The 18,169-nt window shown below is 39.2% G+C and overlaps 2 protein-coding genes across 4 annotated transcripts; one reads left to right on the forward strand and one right to left on the reverse strand.

The window, feature by feature from the left end:
• Positions 1–471: 471 nt before the first annotated feature.
• asb7 (ankyrin repeat and SOCS box containing 7) lies at positions 472–9,950 on the reverse strand. Of its 3 annotated transcripts, none has more exons than XM_047581485.1 (5): positions 9,693–9,950; positions 8,887–9,012; positions 6,515–6,726; positions 5,386–5,991; positions 472–3,431 (listed from the first exon to the last, which is right to left on the reverse strand). In XM_047581485.1, exons 2-5 carry the CDS (start codon positions 8,922–8,924, stop codon positions 3,292–3,294), a joined length of 996 nt encoding a protein of 331 aa, XP_047437441.1. In that variant the 5' UTR covers positions 8,925–9,012; positions 9,693–9,950; the 3' UTR covers positions 472–3,291. The 3 variants fall into 3 exon arrangements, with proteins under 3 accessions (XP_047437441.1, XP_047437443.1, XP_047437442.1); XM_047581487.1 differs by lacking the exon at positions 9,693–9,950 and adding an exon at positions 8,729–8,756 and having other exon boundaries at positions 8,887–9,000; XM_047581486.1 differs by lacking the exon at positions 9,693–9,950 and having other exon boundaries at positions 6,515–6,768.
• A 1,888-nt stretch (positions 9,951–11,838) lies between these two features.
• Positions 11,839–17,742, forward strand: lins1 (lines homolog 1). The gene is made up of 6 exons (XM_047581254.1): positions 11,839–12,230; positions 12,315–12,404; positions 12,878–13,010; positions 14,740–15,327; positions 16,264–16,447; positions 16,608–17,742. The coding sequence occupies exons 1-6, from the start codon at positions 11,847–11,849 to the stop codon at positions 17,383–17,385; spliced, it is 2,157 nt and encodes a 718-aa protein (XP_047437210.1). The 5' UTR covers positions 11,839–11,846; the 3' UTR covers positions 17,386–17,742.
• The last annotated feature ends 427 nt before the right edge of the window (positions 17,743–18,169 follow it).

Consider the following 18,169-nt stretch of genomic DNA (forward strand, 5'->3'; position numbering starts at 1 on the left):
CTTCCAATGCAGCATCAGTCAAGAGTGGCAACTGTGTCATTTCATGCTGTATTTTGATTGGTTGGTACATCAAAGCAGAATGAGAATTCGGTCCTTGATCCTAAATCTAAATCTGTCATCAGTAAACATGTCTCACAGTGAGACATCTAGGACAGCTGCTTTGACTAAAAGGTATCATGTGGAGTCCTTGGCCTCTGATAGGGCTATAAAGCAACATTTTTGAAGAGTGAGCCCATTTGTCTTGTACAAGGATGCAAACACAGGTTGTACAACAACTGACATACACTGCATTTAGAAAGTATTCCAATCCCTTTACTAGACAAAGTGAACATTTTTTGTTGCATAATACATTGTAAATTTATAAAAATGTTATTTTCCCATAGGTGTACACTCAAGATAGGAATGTGAAAACATTTTAAATTATTTCCTGTGTTTTAGAAGCATCTAAAATTGATTAAATTACTTTATTGAAGCATTTTTTTTTTGTCTTCTTGGGTTTAGACTCTACAGGATTGGCAGTCTTTGGATTTGGGCAGTATATAGCATTCTTATAGCCAGTCACTTCTGACCCGTCTCCCTATCCCTGTAGCTGAGAACTGACCACACATCATGACGCTTCTTCCTCTGCCTTTTCCTCTCAGGTGGGTTTCATTTAGCTACTTCAGACCTGAGTAATGGGGCACTGCTGAGTTGGTCATCCTTCCAACACATTGTCTCAACTCTCTTAGGTTGATTCCTTGGTCACCTGCAACTTTACTACACTTCATGGACTTCTTTGTCTTTTTTTTCAGTACTTGTTATGAGATCATATATCAGTCCCTTTAACTCCAGTCCAGTTAACTCCATAGGCCAAAGGTGGACTTAGTCAGTTCTAGGTAGATGTCAGAAGGTGCACACTTAACTGTGGTCATCAACAGGGCTGAATATCTTTGGAGAAAAGGGATTTCACTTTCTGATTTTTTGATAAAAACATTTTGTTTCTGGTCATGAGTGTAGACTGATGGGCAAAATCATTATTTTTAATGATAATTTATAATAAAGTTTGTGAAATGCCAAGAGGTTTTGCTGTATGTCCTGATTCCACTGTAAATGTACAAACCATGCGAAGGCAAACAATAAGAACATCTTTCAGCAAACATGGATATAAAGAAAAATCAGCGAGGAAGGAAAAGCACTTATTGGGTCCTGAAAGGCAGCGTTTCACAGTAGCAGCCCATAAAATGGGACACTGGAGTATATCTTCATGGTTGTCATCTAAGTTATTCATAAAAAAAAAAAAAACAATGTCCCATGCATATGCCATGATCTCTATAATCAGTTTAAATTTTCAGTCGCATTGAACATTTTTGTAACATGGGAAATGCATTTCTGTTTCTGTTAACCTGCATGGAGCAGGCAGCATAGAGTTTGAATTCCAAAATGTGCACTTTTCCTATGATGTCCTAATACAAAGCTCAGTCGAACATGCAAATTTAAATATGAAAATGACACTGACATGTTAATACAAGTGAACATTGTCAGAATGGATCTGTAAATGAAACATGTGAGGACAAACAAATTTGGGAACCACATCATTTCACTATGCATTTTAAAAACATACACAAAATAATAATAATGATAATAATTCTGTGGCATTATTTAGACACCAATTCCTACAATTTATTTTTGAAGTGTCAAAGTGAAAAACTTCACAGTATAACCCCCGCGACAGTCACCTGCGACGGAGGCTGAATATTAAGAAAGCACCCAACATTCCTGCCATAACAATCAAACAGAAACTTGATTTCAGATTATTACTGTACCAGGATTTGAACTCTGACAAACACACACAAAGAAATCGTCACACCAAAAAGATCACAATACTTTCCAAACTTTAAATACATTAAGAATACCAGAAACATTGCTTAAATAAACTCTACAAAAATATCTGTCGTAGTTATTTACATTGACTGTAGCTTCTAGAGACTGTGCACCAGTGTTACCCAAAACAGACTTTATTTGTTATTCCCTCTACAACTGCATTTGCCAGTAAATGTGGTCTTTCAGAACAATATTCACAATGCTCTCACTCAAAAATCAAACATACTACACACTGCATGGAAAAGAACAATTTGACTTATATTTCAAATTATAGCATCACATTTCTACAGACTTCGAAAAGTTGCAAAATAGTTGGACCTGCATGCTATATTCTTGCTTGCGGTATTTTAAAAAAAAAAATTATAATAATAAAAATGTCAATTGTATTTATTCTTAACAGAAAAAATAAGTTAAGGTATTTTGGAGTAATTCCAAGACTCACTCCCTGGTTTTGAAGCAACCCAGCCCTTCCAGCTCCCCTCGTCTTATTGTTGAGAGGATGTTAAATGTCACTGTAACCAGCTAATATTAGAGCTCATCCAAACTTAAACCAGATGAGCTGACTGTGACATTCAGGGTGAGGGGAGTAATGGTTAGATGAGCTGGTTATTATTTTCTAGGGAACGAGTTTTATGGTTACCGTAGTCTTGGCTCAGACGTCTGCTGTGAATCATGCAGGCCTTTCTTTTCCACATTCCATGTGGGTTTGTTTCTGCTTTCTGTTCAAAGAAGAATGGCACACTGAAACAGTGTTACTGAAAATTACTACAGCCTAATTCAAGAGACCTATAAAGCCTTGACTGATTAACTGTTTTGGACATATCTGACCTGAAAAACTGATACTTGCCAATTTAGCTTTTAAACAAACGGGAGATGTTGGTAGTAATTTAGGAGAAGAATGACAGCAGGTTATTATGGCATTTACACGTATATACTGCCTAGTAAAACAAAACCAGGGACACTTCTGTGATGATGTAAAACCTTGTTGATTTGGAATCAGAAAGAAAATCACCATCAGGGAACTACTTTGTGTTTACACATCTGTTAGCTGATTAAAATAAATAAATAAGTTATGTCCGATGCACCCATTTAAAAAGTGTGCACTTGATGGCAATCTCCCACAGCAAGGATTACATCACATGCACATTTACAGTAAGAAAATAAATGGTAAATTCTGCACTCAAATGAGATTTCTTTTATCCACCCAAACCTTTACTCATATGAGGTCTATCCATTTCCATTCTTGAAATTCTTGCAACTTTTCTGAAGGGGAAAATTAACCACAAAAAAAAGTAAAAAAAAAAAAAAAAAAGTCTTAACATGTTGGACTGGACAAACAGACTGGCCTGACCACAGACCTGTGGACTCAGAGCATATTGATTGCATAGTCTGATGGGGTGTTTGTAGTCACCCTCTTCTATTGTCATCGTTTCACACACTGTCAAACTTGTGTTTTAAATAGTCTTTCATAACCTTTGCAATTGGTAGATCCTCCAAGAATTTCAAGCTTTGAAGGCCAATACAGTGACGAATTTTTATTCGACACAAGTCTTGTAGAGTCCGAGGTTGTCCTGAAAGAAGAACAGAAAAAATATTCGTAACGCTAATAACATTCAGCCTGACCAAGACGTTGGCAGGACAATTTTATCTACATAAATACAGTTTTCCCTATTGCATATTTTGTCCACTGGAAACTGAGTTGTTTGCTCATATCAGGGTGAAAGCCTCACACAGTGACAGTGCTTCAGCCTGTTACACCTGCCTTTTGTAGTACTCCATATACATACTGCTACTACTACTGTCCATTACATACTACATAATAGTTGGTTTCATTCACAGTTTCTGCTGTACAATAATTGAAGTAGGGAGTGATAGGCTAGAGATTCATTACAGCTCAAATTCTCAAGCTGAAAACACGTGGATGTGTCCGACCACCACCTCAAAAACTCCAGATCTGCTATGAAGCCTTATAGATTCTCCCTCTGCTGTAAAGTTTTCAGCTGCTTCCCAAAGGCATCACTCATCATTATCAGATGTATGCAAACAATTGTGGAAAATCCCCTTGACTCCAGGATGTGAAGCGTGTGAATGTTATCAGTCTGATGTGGGTAAAATGACTCCTCTGCCGTGAACACGTCTCTTCCTCCACCACAGGAAACATGATGAGATAGGTGAATAAATCTTAACAACACCGTCCACTGTTCCTATGAGCTCTTAACATGCAATACGTATTCTGAAAATTGTTATTTAATAAATGAAGAGTATACATATTATAGGTTTGTCTCAAACTGTCACCGTCTAATTTTAAAGAAACATGTTTTAAAATAACTGCTCCTAACTTAGCTCCTTTTGATCATCTTTATTATATATGCAGTATAAAATAGAAGATGGGTTTTGGAAAGCTTTGGAGAAGGTTGTTAGAGATGCCAGATGTCCAAGAGCTTATTTGAAATGGACTGTGTTACTATTAGTAACACGTGTGTTGGATATGGATGAGGGACCAGTTTGGAAAATGATGCCCCCAACTGTCCATAAATCCAAATGGCCGGCCTGCCCACTCTCACTTCTTTAATGAAGCAGCAGTGAAAAGTCCCAGGTTATGATTCGCACACGTGGAAGTTCATATACATGCTCTCCTATGCCCTGAAATCCTTTATGCACTACTTAACAGCCACAGAATACAAATAATGTAACTCACACCATCATCTTACATCAAAGAAGTGTGGTGATGGTGCAATGACATGTTACTCTGTGAGTGCAAAAACCTGCCTGAGGATGCCAGAGACACCCCTGTATTTTTCATAGCGTTATTCTAAATAGAGGAATAATTATACTAGCAGAGTAGAGCTGGAGTGTGCCTAAGCTTTTGGTTTGGAAGTCGAAACATTTGTGCTTCTAAACTCTAGCTACTATGAGACACAAGGAGAAACCTACAGGGAGCAAAGTGACGTGTGCAGCAGCGTAGAGGAGCTGGGTGCCTGTCATTCTGTGTTGGATGAGCCCTTTCATGGCATATGAGTTAATCCAGGAGGTAGCAGTGTAATCAATAACCCAGCAGATATGTGATCTGGCTGAAGGCTTTAGTCTCTGAAAGGACTTGTCTGAATCAGTGCACAGCTCTTTGATATCTTTGATATCAAAGTTCAAGGGGCAGTGGAGGAATGCAGCCATTGTTCCTTCTAAATCATAATGCTTCAGGTAATGTGCTCTCCTGTTCCTCCAACCTGGGATTGTTCCGCCACCGAACACTGGTCATTATAACCTTGTGTTGGCAAGCAGCCCTCATTCACTCTCTACATTTCTAAACTTTGTCTCCTCTCAGCTTACAATAAAAACCTCAATCACTTTTTGTACTTAAGTACCGCACCCATACATTTCTTCTCACAGTCGAGGACAACACCTTTTCCCTCCGCCACACTAAACTAACAAAGAGCGTAATATCTATGCTTAAAAATATGGTAACCACACATTCAAAATAATGTTGTATGACATGCTTATTTGACAAGTTCTGTATTATTGACTTACTAGTGACCTCCTGCAAGAAATCCAGACAAGGCCGGCTGATCCCAGACATGCTAACAGAAACAGCTACTGGTGTCTGGCCCTCGTAGTTCCTGGTGTTGGTATCAGCCCCGTATGTGTAGAGCATCTGGGCACATAGCACGTCATCCCTAAGGGCTGACAGATGCAGAGGAGTCTGGCCATCTTCAAGACGTCCAAGATTAGTGTCTGCTCCCCTCTGCAGGAACATTCGGCAGTATGAGTGATTGCCTTTGATGACGGCGTATCGCAGCAGGAAGCCATTTTGAATGTCAATGTTGGCACTGTGGTCCAGGAGGATCCGCACGCAGCTGGAGCGCTCACGGATGATGGCCAGCTGTAATGGCGTGGTCCCTTTGTCGCTCAACGGGTCCACCTCGGCCCTGAACTCAAGGAGGAGGCGTACAAACGAGTCTCGGCCGTAGTGGGCGGCCACATGAAGCGGTGTCCAGCCATCATTGCTTTTGGCATTTATAATGTCACTACGAAACTCCGACTCCAGCATCAGTCGGGCAATGCGTGCTCTGCCATGCATAGCAGCATAGTGAAGTGCTGTGAAACCACCAATAAAGTCCTTCACTGTAGGGTCGGCTGTAAAGAGAACGGAAATTTATTACACCTGGCTGCATCTGACAAAAGCGTTTTACACAAGTTGCAAACAAAATGTGGAACTTCAGGCCTGTGGATTAACTGTGTAGAATCATAAGGTGGCTCGGATTATTTTCACTGTCTTTTTTGTTAAATCAATTAAAAATGCCCAATCCATCTTAATGATTCCATCAAACTGACGCATAGTGATGTGGTGCAAACTGTGATGATATTTAGCAGCACTTCAATGTTTTGTGCGATTTTAAATGAGTTTCTCTATGTTTATATGTATTTAGCAAAAAGATTATTCTAGTCGGGTACGTAGACAGACCCATGGCCAATAGGCATGTTGTTCACTTTTAACCTTTGCGTTTCTTAAGATCTTTCAGCCAAACACGACATGAATCAAATGCTGCGTCTTTCAGTGAAATACTGCCCTCTAGTGTTTAAAAGGCAAAAGTTGTCATTACGCAAACCACCACATGAAGCCAGCTTCAGCAGAAAAGACAAAGAAAAAGGATCTGACCTCCATGTTCAAGAAAGACTCGAACACATCTCTCTTTCCCTTTGGCAGCAGAGAAGTGGAGCAGTGTCCAGCCATTGGCATCGCGGATCTTAGGTGAGTATCCTTGTTCTAGCATTCTCCTGACTGTGCAGACATCCCCTGCTGCCACTGCTGCCTGGATCTGCAGCTCCTCATGAAGCTCAGGGTTCCTTCTGCAGTGATGGTTCAGCATCCTGTCACATTTCGGAATGAGAATGTTCATCTGCACCTAACCTCTGGTAAGAGAAATCAATGAATACATTCTGTATGTCTCTGGAAACTGGTGGGTATGCAGCATGTCTAAATGAAGGTTTCTGACTTACTTGTCGAGGCCTGGTGACCTGAACAGACTACCAACTTTGAAAATGTTATACTATGGAAAACAATATACAATAGAGATATACCTGTTCACTTTTATAGATACATCTTAACTTACAGCTACAGCAACCATTTTTATAAGCAAAATTAATTTTGCAAAGATGTGAGATTGGCATTCCAGGCATGATGTGATATATTTCTAAATGTTTAAATGAATTCCAGCAAACCCTTTCCACAGTGCTCTGATTGCCCACCTCAGTATGTTTAGGGTTGCATGGTTCTCCTCTGCCATAGCCAGGCTCTACAATGCCACCATTTTATTGTGGAATGCCAGAGAAAATTTGAGTGGGACAATGTGAAAATTATTTGCACACTGTTAACATATAATGTTGAGGCAAAATATACTAATTGACAAAGCTCTCGCATTAACCAATATGATATAAGCAATCCATACACATAACAAAAACATGCATACAGTATTTTCTGCACAACTGGTATTAATGGAATAATGTGTGGTGAGAATGTATGCATCATAATTACATACTGTACAGCAATTAAAGCACAGTTCTCTAGTGTCTAAATGATAAAGAGGAGATTCACTGTAACATATTCAACACCGTTCATGTGGCCATATGCAAAATTGTCTGTGAAATACTTGTTTAGAAGTTCAATTTAATTAACTGTTTCGGGATGATAAGCTTTATCATAGCTTTTGTTTGCATCCTACCATTAGCTACTCATGATTAACATATAGTGGCAGTTTGTAGATAAATGAGTGAAAACACAGTCTTGTGCAATGGCAGTTGTTCTGCTGTTTAGCAGAGACATTGCAAACTGCACTTTCAACTCTGTGAGCTAAGCTCTGAGAGGTCCCACTCGAGCCTGCGCCCTTAGCCGCATGTCACCGCCCCTCCCTCCCTCACTTCCTGTCTCTCTCCACCAGAAACTATCAAAACAAAGGTGCAAAAAGACAAAAAAGAAAGAAAGAAAGAAAGAGGTGCACAAAAAGCTGGGCCCTTATTAGCCATAAAGTCCTAACCATTATTACTTACCACTGTAGCAGACAATGTGACTGATGACTTTTTTTAAACCCAGAACAGTTTTTACTGTTTATTTTAGACTGGATTCACTTTGGGCCATCAAAACAAAGGCTGACATTTTAATACGAATATGAAGAACAATTGACAATAAAAGCATTATTTCTTTTTCTTTTTGTATTTACCTATTTTGTATAATTCTTGTAAATATTGAGTATATAGTATATTGTGATTTCCTGTTATATATTATGTATGGTGTACATTTCTGCTGCTGGGATGAATAAAGCATCTATCCATCCATCCATCCATCCATCTATGTATAAGCCACTGGCATTGTTCCTCCACAGGTATTGATCAAACCAACTACAACATTTAAGAAACTGAGGGCAAAGCAGTCATGTAGACAATGAAGTCTTAAATATATGGACTGATACCTCCTCCTGTGGTGACACACTTGACCAAATTGAAAGGCTAAAACTTTTGGTGTCTTAACATTTTAAAATTTTAATTTGCCTTGCAAATAGTCAATTAAATACCAACTTGTTTTGATTTTTTTCTACCAGTCCAGTTTTAACGTAAAAATGTTTTAGTTCTTGTGTTAGTTTTCATTAACTTCAGTAATGATAGTAGATCATTTAATACAGGTGAGAGCAAATGTTAGACAATCAAAAACGTTCTGTCTGGAGTCTAAAAGAAAAGGAGGTGGCACTAACACTCAGGGTTAGATATAGTTAACGTGACAATCTGTTGCTGCCAAAATGTATGAAATTGCAGCACAGCAAGCACTCAACATGTGTGAACATGCACATACAAATCACCGTTCACCGCTCTATGAACTGACCTGGCTTTTGCTTGGACACAACGGGCTTCTGAGACATGGTGATGAAGTTTCAGAGACTTAACCATGACAGCTCTTTCAATAATTTACATCAAATATGGCTTACAAGTCTTAAGCAAAAGTCAACATGACACACACACACACACAAAAAAAAGATTTACCTTTTAACCAACTGAAGAGATGGGCTTCTCTTCGTCATATCTGAGCTGCACCTGTATATATACTGCTGCTCAATCAGGGAGGCTGAAGGAGGATCTAGAAGGCACTCTGTCTTCAAAGAGTTTTTCCTGCATGAGACACATACTCATGTTCAATAACTGAGCAAAAGGGAAGGAAACTGTGACATATCACCCATTATTTAGACTACCCAAGATATATCACAGAATACCAATATGTTGTTATGGATATACAACAAAAAGCGGAATAATGGATGCCAAACGAGAGCTGTGTAGTAAATATAAATAGTTCTGGTTTAAAATAAACAAAGTTCTAACTCTACTAACTCTGAAAAGCAGATGCTAATCAGTACAACATATGCTCTACATTTTTAATAGGTCACTGGTATCGGTTGATGAAAAGCAATGCACAATGGATTGGATTTACCTGTCAACATAAAGAAGAAAAAATTGAACACCTCGCACGAGTAGCCTTAGTAACAATACAACGGTACCGAATCAAAGTGTTGAATCATAATGTGTTGTTTCACACATTACAAAAAAAGTAATGAACGGCAGATTCTTACACTAAACCCTAAAGGCTATATTTATCTCAGGCTGTTAGCTGGTTAGCCTATAAGCTAACAAACTCACTAGCGCTAGCTCGCTATGTTGCATGCTTCTTTACTTTTTGTACGCAGAGAAACGGGTGTAAGTAAACCCCCGGTGTCCGTAGTGCATCGACATCAAACTTAACTGTACACATTCACTGACAAAAACAGCAGCTTTGATTCCATAAAACAAAGACTTACTTGTCAGACGCTGAGCCGACATTTAATTTAGCCAATCAGCTTCCAGGCGAGAAGATTGGAGTTATCAGAGCAGCACATTTCTGACACTTTCCACTCAAACCAAACACCGGACAGATATGTCGTTCATTTAAACTTTGCTAAACAGCCGCGCGTGTAATGTTGAAGACCATTACAGCGTTTAACGATCAGCTTTAACAACCAAATCTCCGGGAGTAGCTACTACCATAGTGCGACCCCAACAGCAAAAACAATTGGACTTCCGTCTTCAAGCTTTCAGAATAAAAGCGTCGTTCCAAAACGAGGGCACCGAGCAAAATCATGACAAAGAAAGTGACATCAGTGACTGCTAAATAACAAACATTAATGTCCTGTAGCGCGGTCTTGAATTCAGTTGGCAGTTGACTATACAGTTATTTATGTAGATTTCTCTCTCTCTCAGTCTGTCTTTTTTTTTTTTTTTTTGCCAGCCCACTTTTTTTTTTTTACTGTGCTGCTGTAGCTGGACCTGGAAGTGCTTTGGAAGTTGAAACCCTGATGTAAAGTGTAAGGTACTAGTGCCATTGCCACCATTCGTTTTTCTAATGTTGAAATTCAACGTTTTCGCTTGCACAAATGATTTAGGGTAGCCTTCCTTTCCCAAGGAACCAAGTGAACAGGGAGAAAGTGAGGCATATGGAACTTTAAAAATTACAAAGCGTGTCTGTGTGTTTATGTTTGTAACAGAAATTATGGTTGAAACACAAAATATGTGTGGAAGGCATTCACTGCCCACAAAGAGGTGGGAACTACGATTATTATTCACTTCAGTAATGCTGGCAGCAATACGCTGTGGAAATATCAAAATAAAAGTCTGACGGTGATATTTTTATTTATATATTTAATAGTGCATTTAGTTACTCGGTGATCTTTAAAACTATGTGTCGACCCTCGTTTAGAGTTGTACCTTCTATCTATTGTGCTCGTGAACGTGATGGACGAACTCTGTTAAGAGCATGAGGTAGGTCTGTCTTTGAAGTGATTTATTTCCCATTGTATTCTGCCAACATTTCAAAATAAAGGTATTTCAAATAGGACGGTGACACTTTCTCGTCACCATGTCTTTTATAGGATGTATGACATAGGCCTAAATTTAAAAAAAAAAAAAAGAGTGAAAGGGTGAAAGGGGACATGGGCTGCCTGTTCCAGATTATGATGGTGATGATGCCAGAAGGCACCAACAAGCAGTGTCGGTACAGTGACCTTGAAGTTACTTTAATGATTACCTGTTTTTTAAAGTAACTAAGTTGGATTACACATTAGATACTGACAAGTTACACAAACTCAAAATAGTGACAGTATTTCTCAGCTAGAAAACATGCATATCTCTCCTCCCTCCATTGTTGTTTACATGTGTGTTGCTGCATGGTATTACATGTGAGTTGTCCTCATGCTAAAAACGTGACTTGTCTCAAACATGACATCGCTCCTGCAAAAATATATATTTTTACTCTTGAAAATGGGAAAAATAGCAACGCAAAGTAACTTGGATAAGTAACTTCAATCTGATTACTTGAAATAGTAACGCATTAGATTACTCATTACTTGTTACTGAAAAAGCGGTCAGATTAGAGTAACTCATTACTAAGTAACTTGATGGCATCACTGGCAACAAGTCAGAGGCTCACACCCAAAATGTTCGATCTCAAAGCTGTCAAAACACCACGCCTACTGAGTAACCTGAGCACCTATCCATGCTTTTGTGAGGATAGTTGTTATAACACCGTAACACAGACTATATAAATATGGATAGCAGAACAGCAGCTCCCCAGAAGTGAAAGCCAAAGCAAGTACAGCTCCCCCTGGTGTCTGTCTGCAGTCATAAACTCAACCTCTTCATGTTTTTTTTTCAAGGATGGTTTAAACAAATATGAAACACCGTAGGTATACCCATCGGAAAAGAATCAAAGAGTGTGTGACCTTCTTTTTTTTTTTTTTTTTTTTTTTTTAGTGGCGACTTTTTATGGACAAGCAGTGACAATGTATGGTCCATTGTTGTAAGGCCACAGTCTGAATGACATTTTATTTTGAAGGCCGTTGGCCGACGTTTGGTTTTATTTTGTTAACTCCCGGTATCTTGATTCTGACCAATTGCAGCGCCGCTTCCGTGTGGGTCACATGACATGTCCATACGGAAGAAGTGGTGCCATGGAACACGGGGGTGTTTGCAGGGATCCCTCCAACATGGGCGACTTCTTCAACAGTTTAACAGATGCATACAGATGTTTTGTCAACGGAACATGTCCCAAACAAAGCGCTGCGGATTTAGCGAGTGTGATATTTTCCGCGGTGTCTGTACAAGTGTCCGCTGAACTCAGAGAGTATGATACCGCCTCTGAGTATAGCAGTGTGAACAGTTGTGAAGTGACCTGCATGAGTGTGACTCTGGTGGAGAAGATGAGCTCCGGTATAACGTCTCAGAGTCTGTCTCCACAAGTTACGTTGTATTGCGCAGAGGTTCTGAAGGTTTTGTTTGGAGACATGGATCTCATGTCACACCTTGTAAGAGCTTTATTCAGGTTGGGCAAAATGACAAAGTAACTGTGTCACAATAAATAGTGATGTAAAACCCTTATTATCCTGCAGGTTTTTCAGTTCCAAGTGGAGGACCAGTTTATCTCACATCTGGCTGCTAAGACTGTAGCAGCCCTAGTTTTCTACCATTTCCACAAATATGTGAGTACTCAAAGCTGTGGTTTGGATATTATAACAAAGAGTTCTCAAAAAGGTGTATATAGATACACCTTTTTTTTTTTATTTTAAATATAAAGGATGTCACAGTTAGGATTTAAAATCTTTTACTGGAATATTTGCTTTAAACACAGCAGATGTACAATGTTGATCAACATTGTGTCCAAGCCTCTGCCTCACCATAAGTAACCATTCTTAACACATTTTTATTTCTGTATATTAGAGTTTAATTCTCCACATCTGTCTCGCTGAATTTTAAGAGACAGTTATGCTCAAAACATACTAAACATTATTTTTATGTGATGCAATTCGACATGGATGGTTTATTAAAGTTTTGAACTATGACCTTTGCACATAACATTACAGGCAATTTTTAGTCTAAGCTGAGCTGCTCATTTGTGACTGCCGTTCTGTAGACTAACATTGTGAGTGTGTGTACATATGTTTTAATTTCTCAGGGATTGGTCAGTCCTGTCTGGCAGGAGAAGTGTGTGCAGGCATTTCACAGCTCACGCCCTGGGGCTGAATTGGATGCTTGTCTGTGGTCAGTGACTGAAGTCATAAAAAAACTTCTCAGAGGAGCTCATCAAGGTAAAATCTATTCATTTTGTGCCATTTAAGTGGGAGAAAGAGCTGTTGCTGGTTGGTTTAAGATACACTCACTTGCCAGTTTATGAGGTACACGAGTGAAAATGAATGGACTTGGTGCTGTTAAACTGGATTGAAATAAACACTAAAGTGTTTATGTTATTTAGCCTTGCCCACTTACTCAAATGGTCCATATCAGGAGAAAAATGTGCGGGTACAACACAGTACAATTCAGTAGTACTCCAAACCACATCCTCCAAAATAAAAATAAAGTTGAATCAACATCTCTCTCAGTTATTTGAAATGAATGCTGAATAGCATAACCTTCTTGAAGCTTCGAGGACTGCCACATTAGAATGTGCTCATTTTCACTACAGTAACATATTTTTTTGACAAGTGTCTCGTTCTTGGTGACAGACAAACCGATGTTTATCTGTAAACCAATAATACTGTAACGTCGCTCACAGTGGAACTTCCTGTTCATCAGCCAGCACAGCAGGACCTCTGATAATTTGCTGCTCTTACTGCAAGAAGAATAAGAAAATATTTTAGGCCAGCTTATGAGGAATTTTTATGCTGATGGTGACAATAAGTTAAAAAATAAAATCAATATCTACACAAATAACATAAGGAATTTTAGCAAGTGCAACACTTTTCTATGTAAGAAATGACCATGTCACAGTCCCCAGTGGGACAAATGTAGTAATGGAGGCTCCTTTGTTTTCCCCCTCATTTCTGTCTAGCTATTAATTGGTTCAGTGTGTAATGGTGTGATGAGGAGAGACAGCAAGGTTTACAATGAGAAAAGACCTAAAATAAAGATTACCCATACACTCCATAGACTCTAAAACCTGTTAAAGCATAAAGTTATCACACAATCATCACTGTGTAGACATGTGTTAACAAGGTTTAGTTTTTTTATTTGAATCTTTCTGAACTTTGTCTGAACCTATTTCATGACTGACATGTTGACTTTACACAGCAGGAAGAGCATGGGTTTATTAATAAGCTTCACTAAGCATCTCAGTAAGCCATGTCAGTTAAATCATTCATAAATGCAAGACTGTCCCAATGTGGATTGCAGTCACAATATGGACACCTGTGCTTTCCCAGTGTCAAGTCAAAATCTCACAAGTTCTATTAACCTTTTATAGGGTGCAGAACCATATTTGGTAACTTCAGGACATATTTTAAATTGTGTCCCTGTGCCTCTCAGTGAGGTTTAGCAGCATGTGGTTTTCACCCAACCAGTCAGAGAAGATCAAGGAAATATTCTCAGGTCAAATGTCTGGTCTAATTCAGCTCTGCAAAAAAAATGTGATAATGTGTATGTTGACAAGTGTCTGAATCAGCACTTATGTTTGATCTTCATTGACCCTATTTTCTTCATGAAATTGAAACTTTTAGAAAAAAATCACAAAAGTAAGAGTCTTCTTAGGCCCTACAGCAACATGCTAGGGTTAAAATTGATTTCAGTGAATGCACTGTAGAGAGTTTAGTGGTGCTGTGTGATGGGAAAATCAAATACACAATCAGAGGTACATCTTTAGCTAGTTATTATTTGCAGTGTCAGTTAATTTGACGTATTTAATAATCATTCATTTTAATTATTAAAGCTCAAGACTTCCTAAGGACAGAATAGAGCAGTGCAGGTTAGCTACAGGAAATTGCTTGTTGTGCCACTGTCACTGTCTAATCCCTCATTTAAAATGTATGTATTATCTTCTTCTAGAGATCCTTGGGAAACTTGTGACGGCTTTTGACTGTAGCCTTAGTGCTTTATTCTCAAGGTTGCTCCCTGAAGAGAGAAAATATGTACCAGATTTTACCAGCAACAAACACTGGGGAACAACATTCTGCCTCCTCTTGGACCTGCTGGAGGTGTTGACTGCCTCCAGACTGATGTGTGGAGCTGGTGCCTGTCTGAAGAGTCAGAGAATAACCCACACTCATTCCTCACGTCTTCTGACAGTGATTAGCTGCTCCTCAGAGTATTTTGTCAAAAAGAGGGCACTGCTGCTTCTGAAGAGGGCTTTACTTCAGAAGGTTGGAGAGGACTGGGCTTTAGGGGAACTCCTGGCCACTGGACTGAAATGTGAGAACCTGAGCTCGGACATGAGCGTACTGGTTCAGAGCGTGTTAACAGCAGTGGCAGATAATTGGTTACAAAGTGTTCAGGTGGAGCGTGCTGCTTTCTTTGGAGGCACCAGACACACTGAAGGAGCTGAAGACCAGAAACCAGACAGTGTGATTCTGAGAGCTGTCAGCCTGATTGTTCTCAAATCCATAGAGCTGCATTTCGAAACAGCTGGTGGAACAGGTGAGAACCCACAATGAGAAAAGCACTGGCACACATAGAGTAAATATTGTATATGTTCTATAAAGACATTTTAATTAAAGCATCTGTAGGCAGTTTTCTGTACAGATGGGGCAGCACATAAGCCATCAAACAAACTTTATTTATATTCTCCATCCAGTGTTGGCTAAAACTAGTCTGGCTGTGACTCTTAGACCTAAGGTCTAATAAGAGGATCTAGTGGGTACTTACATTAAAACTATGTAAAATAGATAGTTTGGAGACTATTTTGAGGTTTGGGAACCAATGAAAAGTTAACTATTCTTAAACTTACAGTTATCAAGTGAACCAATTTTAAATAGGTGTCGTGTGAACTTTCTGGTGCTAGTTGGTGTTAGCATCTCAATTTTGTTCTGCTTATAGTTTTCCTACAACTTTTTTTGGTTGGTGATTTAATACATTCATATAACCTAGACTAACTTTCATTGCAGATCTTGTAAGAAACATTTATAAATAATTAACATTTCCATTTCCAATTACAATCCTCATAATGATCTCTTTCTCTGGTCTCCCAACTATTTACACAAATGCTGAATGCGTGTTTCTAGGTTTATCCTAGATTTTACACTAAAAAAAAAGGCTGAACCAGAACAGCAACGTTGTAAAGATGTAAAATGAAAATATCAAGCTGAAAGACATTAAAACAATAGAGTTGAACATTTTCACAGACAGACAATATTGTTTTCTGTATTGTTTTGGTTATCATAATCTGTAATCTTAATGTTTCGTATTTTGAAATGCATGTGTTGTCAAATGCCAAAGATCAGCTGTTACAGATGTGTACAGATGGGAAAAGCCTGTCAGTTGTAAATATGTTGAATGTAGCAGAGGGCTCTCTTCGCATGTGTGAGCTAAGTGAGTGTTACTAGTGAGGCTACTGCCTGTTTCATCTCACTGCAGTGGTGGAGGGTGACACAGACGTTTCTGGGTATCTGCAGAGCTTGTGGTGCTTCCTGAGGCGCTGCAGTATCCAACTGATGGAGCTCAGGCACCTCTGCTGCTGGATTAGCTTTCTGTTTGGAGAACAGGACGATGACATGATGGAAGCAGCCAGATCATTACTCTCCATATTCCTCAAACACAGGTACAGCACATAGCAGACATGTGTGCTATTTATTTATTTTGTCAGCAAGTTACACATTCTTTTTACTGCCCCTTCAATAAGTGAAATAATTTTAGCTTCTTCTGTAGAGGGACAGCAGTCACGTTTTTAAAATTACCTTCTTGCTTCTTTTTAACCGCAGATTGTGTTCAGGGCTGGATGACGTTGCTATGTTGGAGGCAGCCTGTGAATCTGGCTGCAACCCTCACTGCCACTTCGTAATTCTGCTCCAGAGCATCTCCTTTGACCACAGCATCCTCCTCGACTTCCTCATCTCCACCGAAACCTGCTTTCTGGAGTATTTCGTGCGGTACCTAAAGTACCTCAGGGGTGACTGGCAGGGCTTTGCTGCATCATGTGTCTCCATCAGTGTGTCAGACTCACTGCAGCAGTCACTCACTGCTTCATGTGGTGGTGATGAGAAGCCTGCACTGACATACAAAGCTGAGCCAAATAAAGCTGGATTCAGTTCCTGTGTCCAACCCACAGCTGTTAATCCACCTGCGGAGCCTCGCCTTGTGGAGTATGATACTTCTGATGAGTCTGAATCAGAGAACATGGAGATTCTGGAGGTTAAACCAGGGTCATCTGTGTGTGAGGGAAGCAGGTTTGGTGCCAGTACTGGGCTACCAGCATGTATCGGCCAGAAACAGTACGAGTCATCACCAGCATTAAAGAGTGGACATAACTCTACACTGGAAAAACCAGAATGTCGGTCACAGCTGGCATTACAAAGCAAGCCAATGTCACACACAAACATGGCAGACAGAGCTGTCCTCTGTTTGTCGGAGCTCAGAGAGGTGGTGACGAGGCTACAGACAAAAAAACTCTTCCCATACAACCCTTCTTCACTCTTAAAGCTCCTTTCTCAAGTAGAGAACTGTTACCAGCAGTCCCATCTGCCACACAGGAATAACTGAGAAGTAATGTGTGCTGTGTTCAGTTGTGTTGGATGCAAGCTGCATGTGTGATCAAAGTGTGTGGTCAAAGAAGCAAATACAACCCTTTTGGAAAATGTGCCGTCTTTCCTTTGTGACCAGACGAGCCTTCTCATCTCAGCATTTTAACCACCTCAGTATATCACACCACGTTGTTTACTCAAGCACACGTGAGATGAAGAGTTGATCGAGTATTCACATTATTCAAAATAAATATTTATATTTATTAGATTTTTTTGTTATTGTTGGATCATCTCTTTAAATCCTATAAGTGCGTAGGTCCTCAATTTATGTGTAAAACACAAATACAAATGTGTCCATAAACAAAGCAAATCTTTATCTCCTATGTCCTTTTTTTACTTCCTCCATCTATACTGTAAATAGTAGCTGAATTTCCTTTTGTCACGTTAGGCTAAGTAACCATATTTTTTAGGTCTAACTTAATTTGAATACTCATTATTTTCAATGAAAAAAAGAGGTTTTGTATGCAAAAATACTAATAGTTTAGTTGTAGCCTGTTCTTGTGTACAGCTCTGTACCAGTGGATGGCAGCAGAGTCAGCGTGACGCTAAAGCACATCCTCAGTCAGTGATATTAATGTTACACTGAAAGAGCTTCTATCCAGTTTTTAAAAGGAACACTTTCAGTTCCTACCACTGTCTGACCTATTTAAACATTTCCTCAACCTGACTCCTTAATGCCCCCAATATAATAATAATGATAATGATAATGATAATAAAATGGCTTTATTGTCTTTGTAAAATGG

Source organism: Mugil cephalus, chromosome 3 (genome assembly GCF_022458985.1).
Source record: "Mugil cephalus isolate CIBA_MC_2020 chromosome 3, CIBA_Mcephalus_1.1, whole genome shotgun sequence".
Classification (NCBI taxonomy): domain Eukaryota; kingdom Metazoa; phylum Chordata; class Actinopteri; order Mugiliformes; family Mugilidae; genus Mugil; species Mugil cephalus.

Coding starts and splice junctions, on each gene's coding strand:
- asb7 (XM_047581485.1), bottom strand. CDS start 8,924: ATGACGAAGAGAAGCCCATCTCTTCAGTTGGTTAAAAG. Junction 6,727..8,886: donor TCTCTTCAGTTGGTTAAAAG/GTAAATCTTTTT, acceptor GAAATGTGACAG/GATGCTGAACCATCACTGCA. Junction 3,432..5,385: donor TTTCTTGCAGGAGGTCACTA/GTAAGTCAATAA, acceptor TTCTTCTTTCAG/GACAACCTCGGACTCTACAA.
- lins1 (XM_047581254.1), top strand. CDS start 11,847: ATGACATGTCCATACGGAAGAAGTGGTGCCATGGAACACGGGGGTGTT. Junction 12,405..12,877: donor TCTACCATTTCCACAAATAT/GTGAGTACTCAA, acceptor TTAATTTCTCAG/GGATTGGTCAGTCCTGTCTG. Junction 16,448..16,607: donor TCCATATTCCTCAAACACAG/GTACAGCACATA, acceptor TTTTAACCGCAG/ATTGTGTTCAGGGCTGGATG.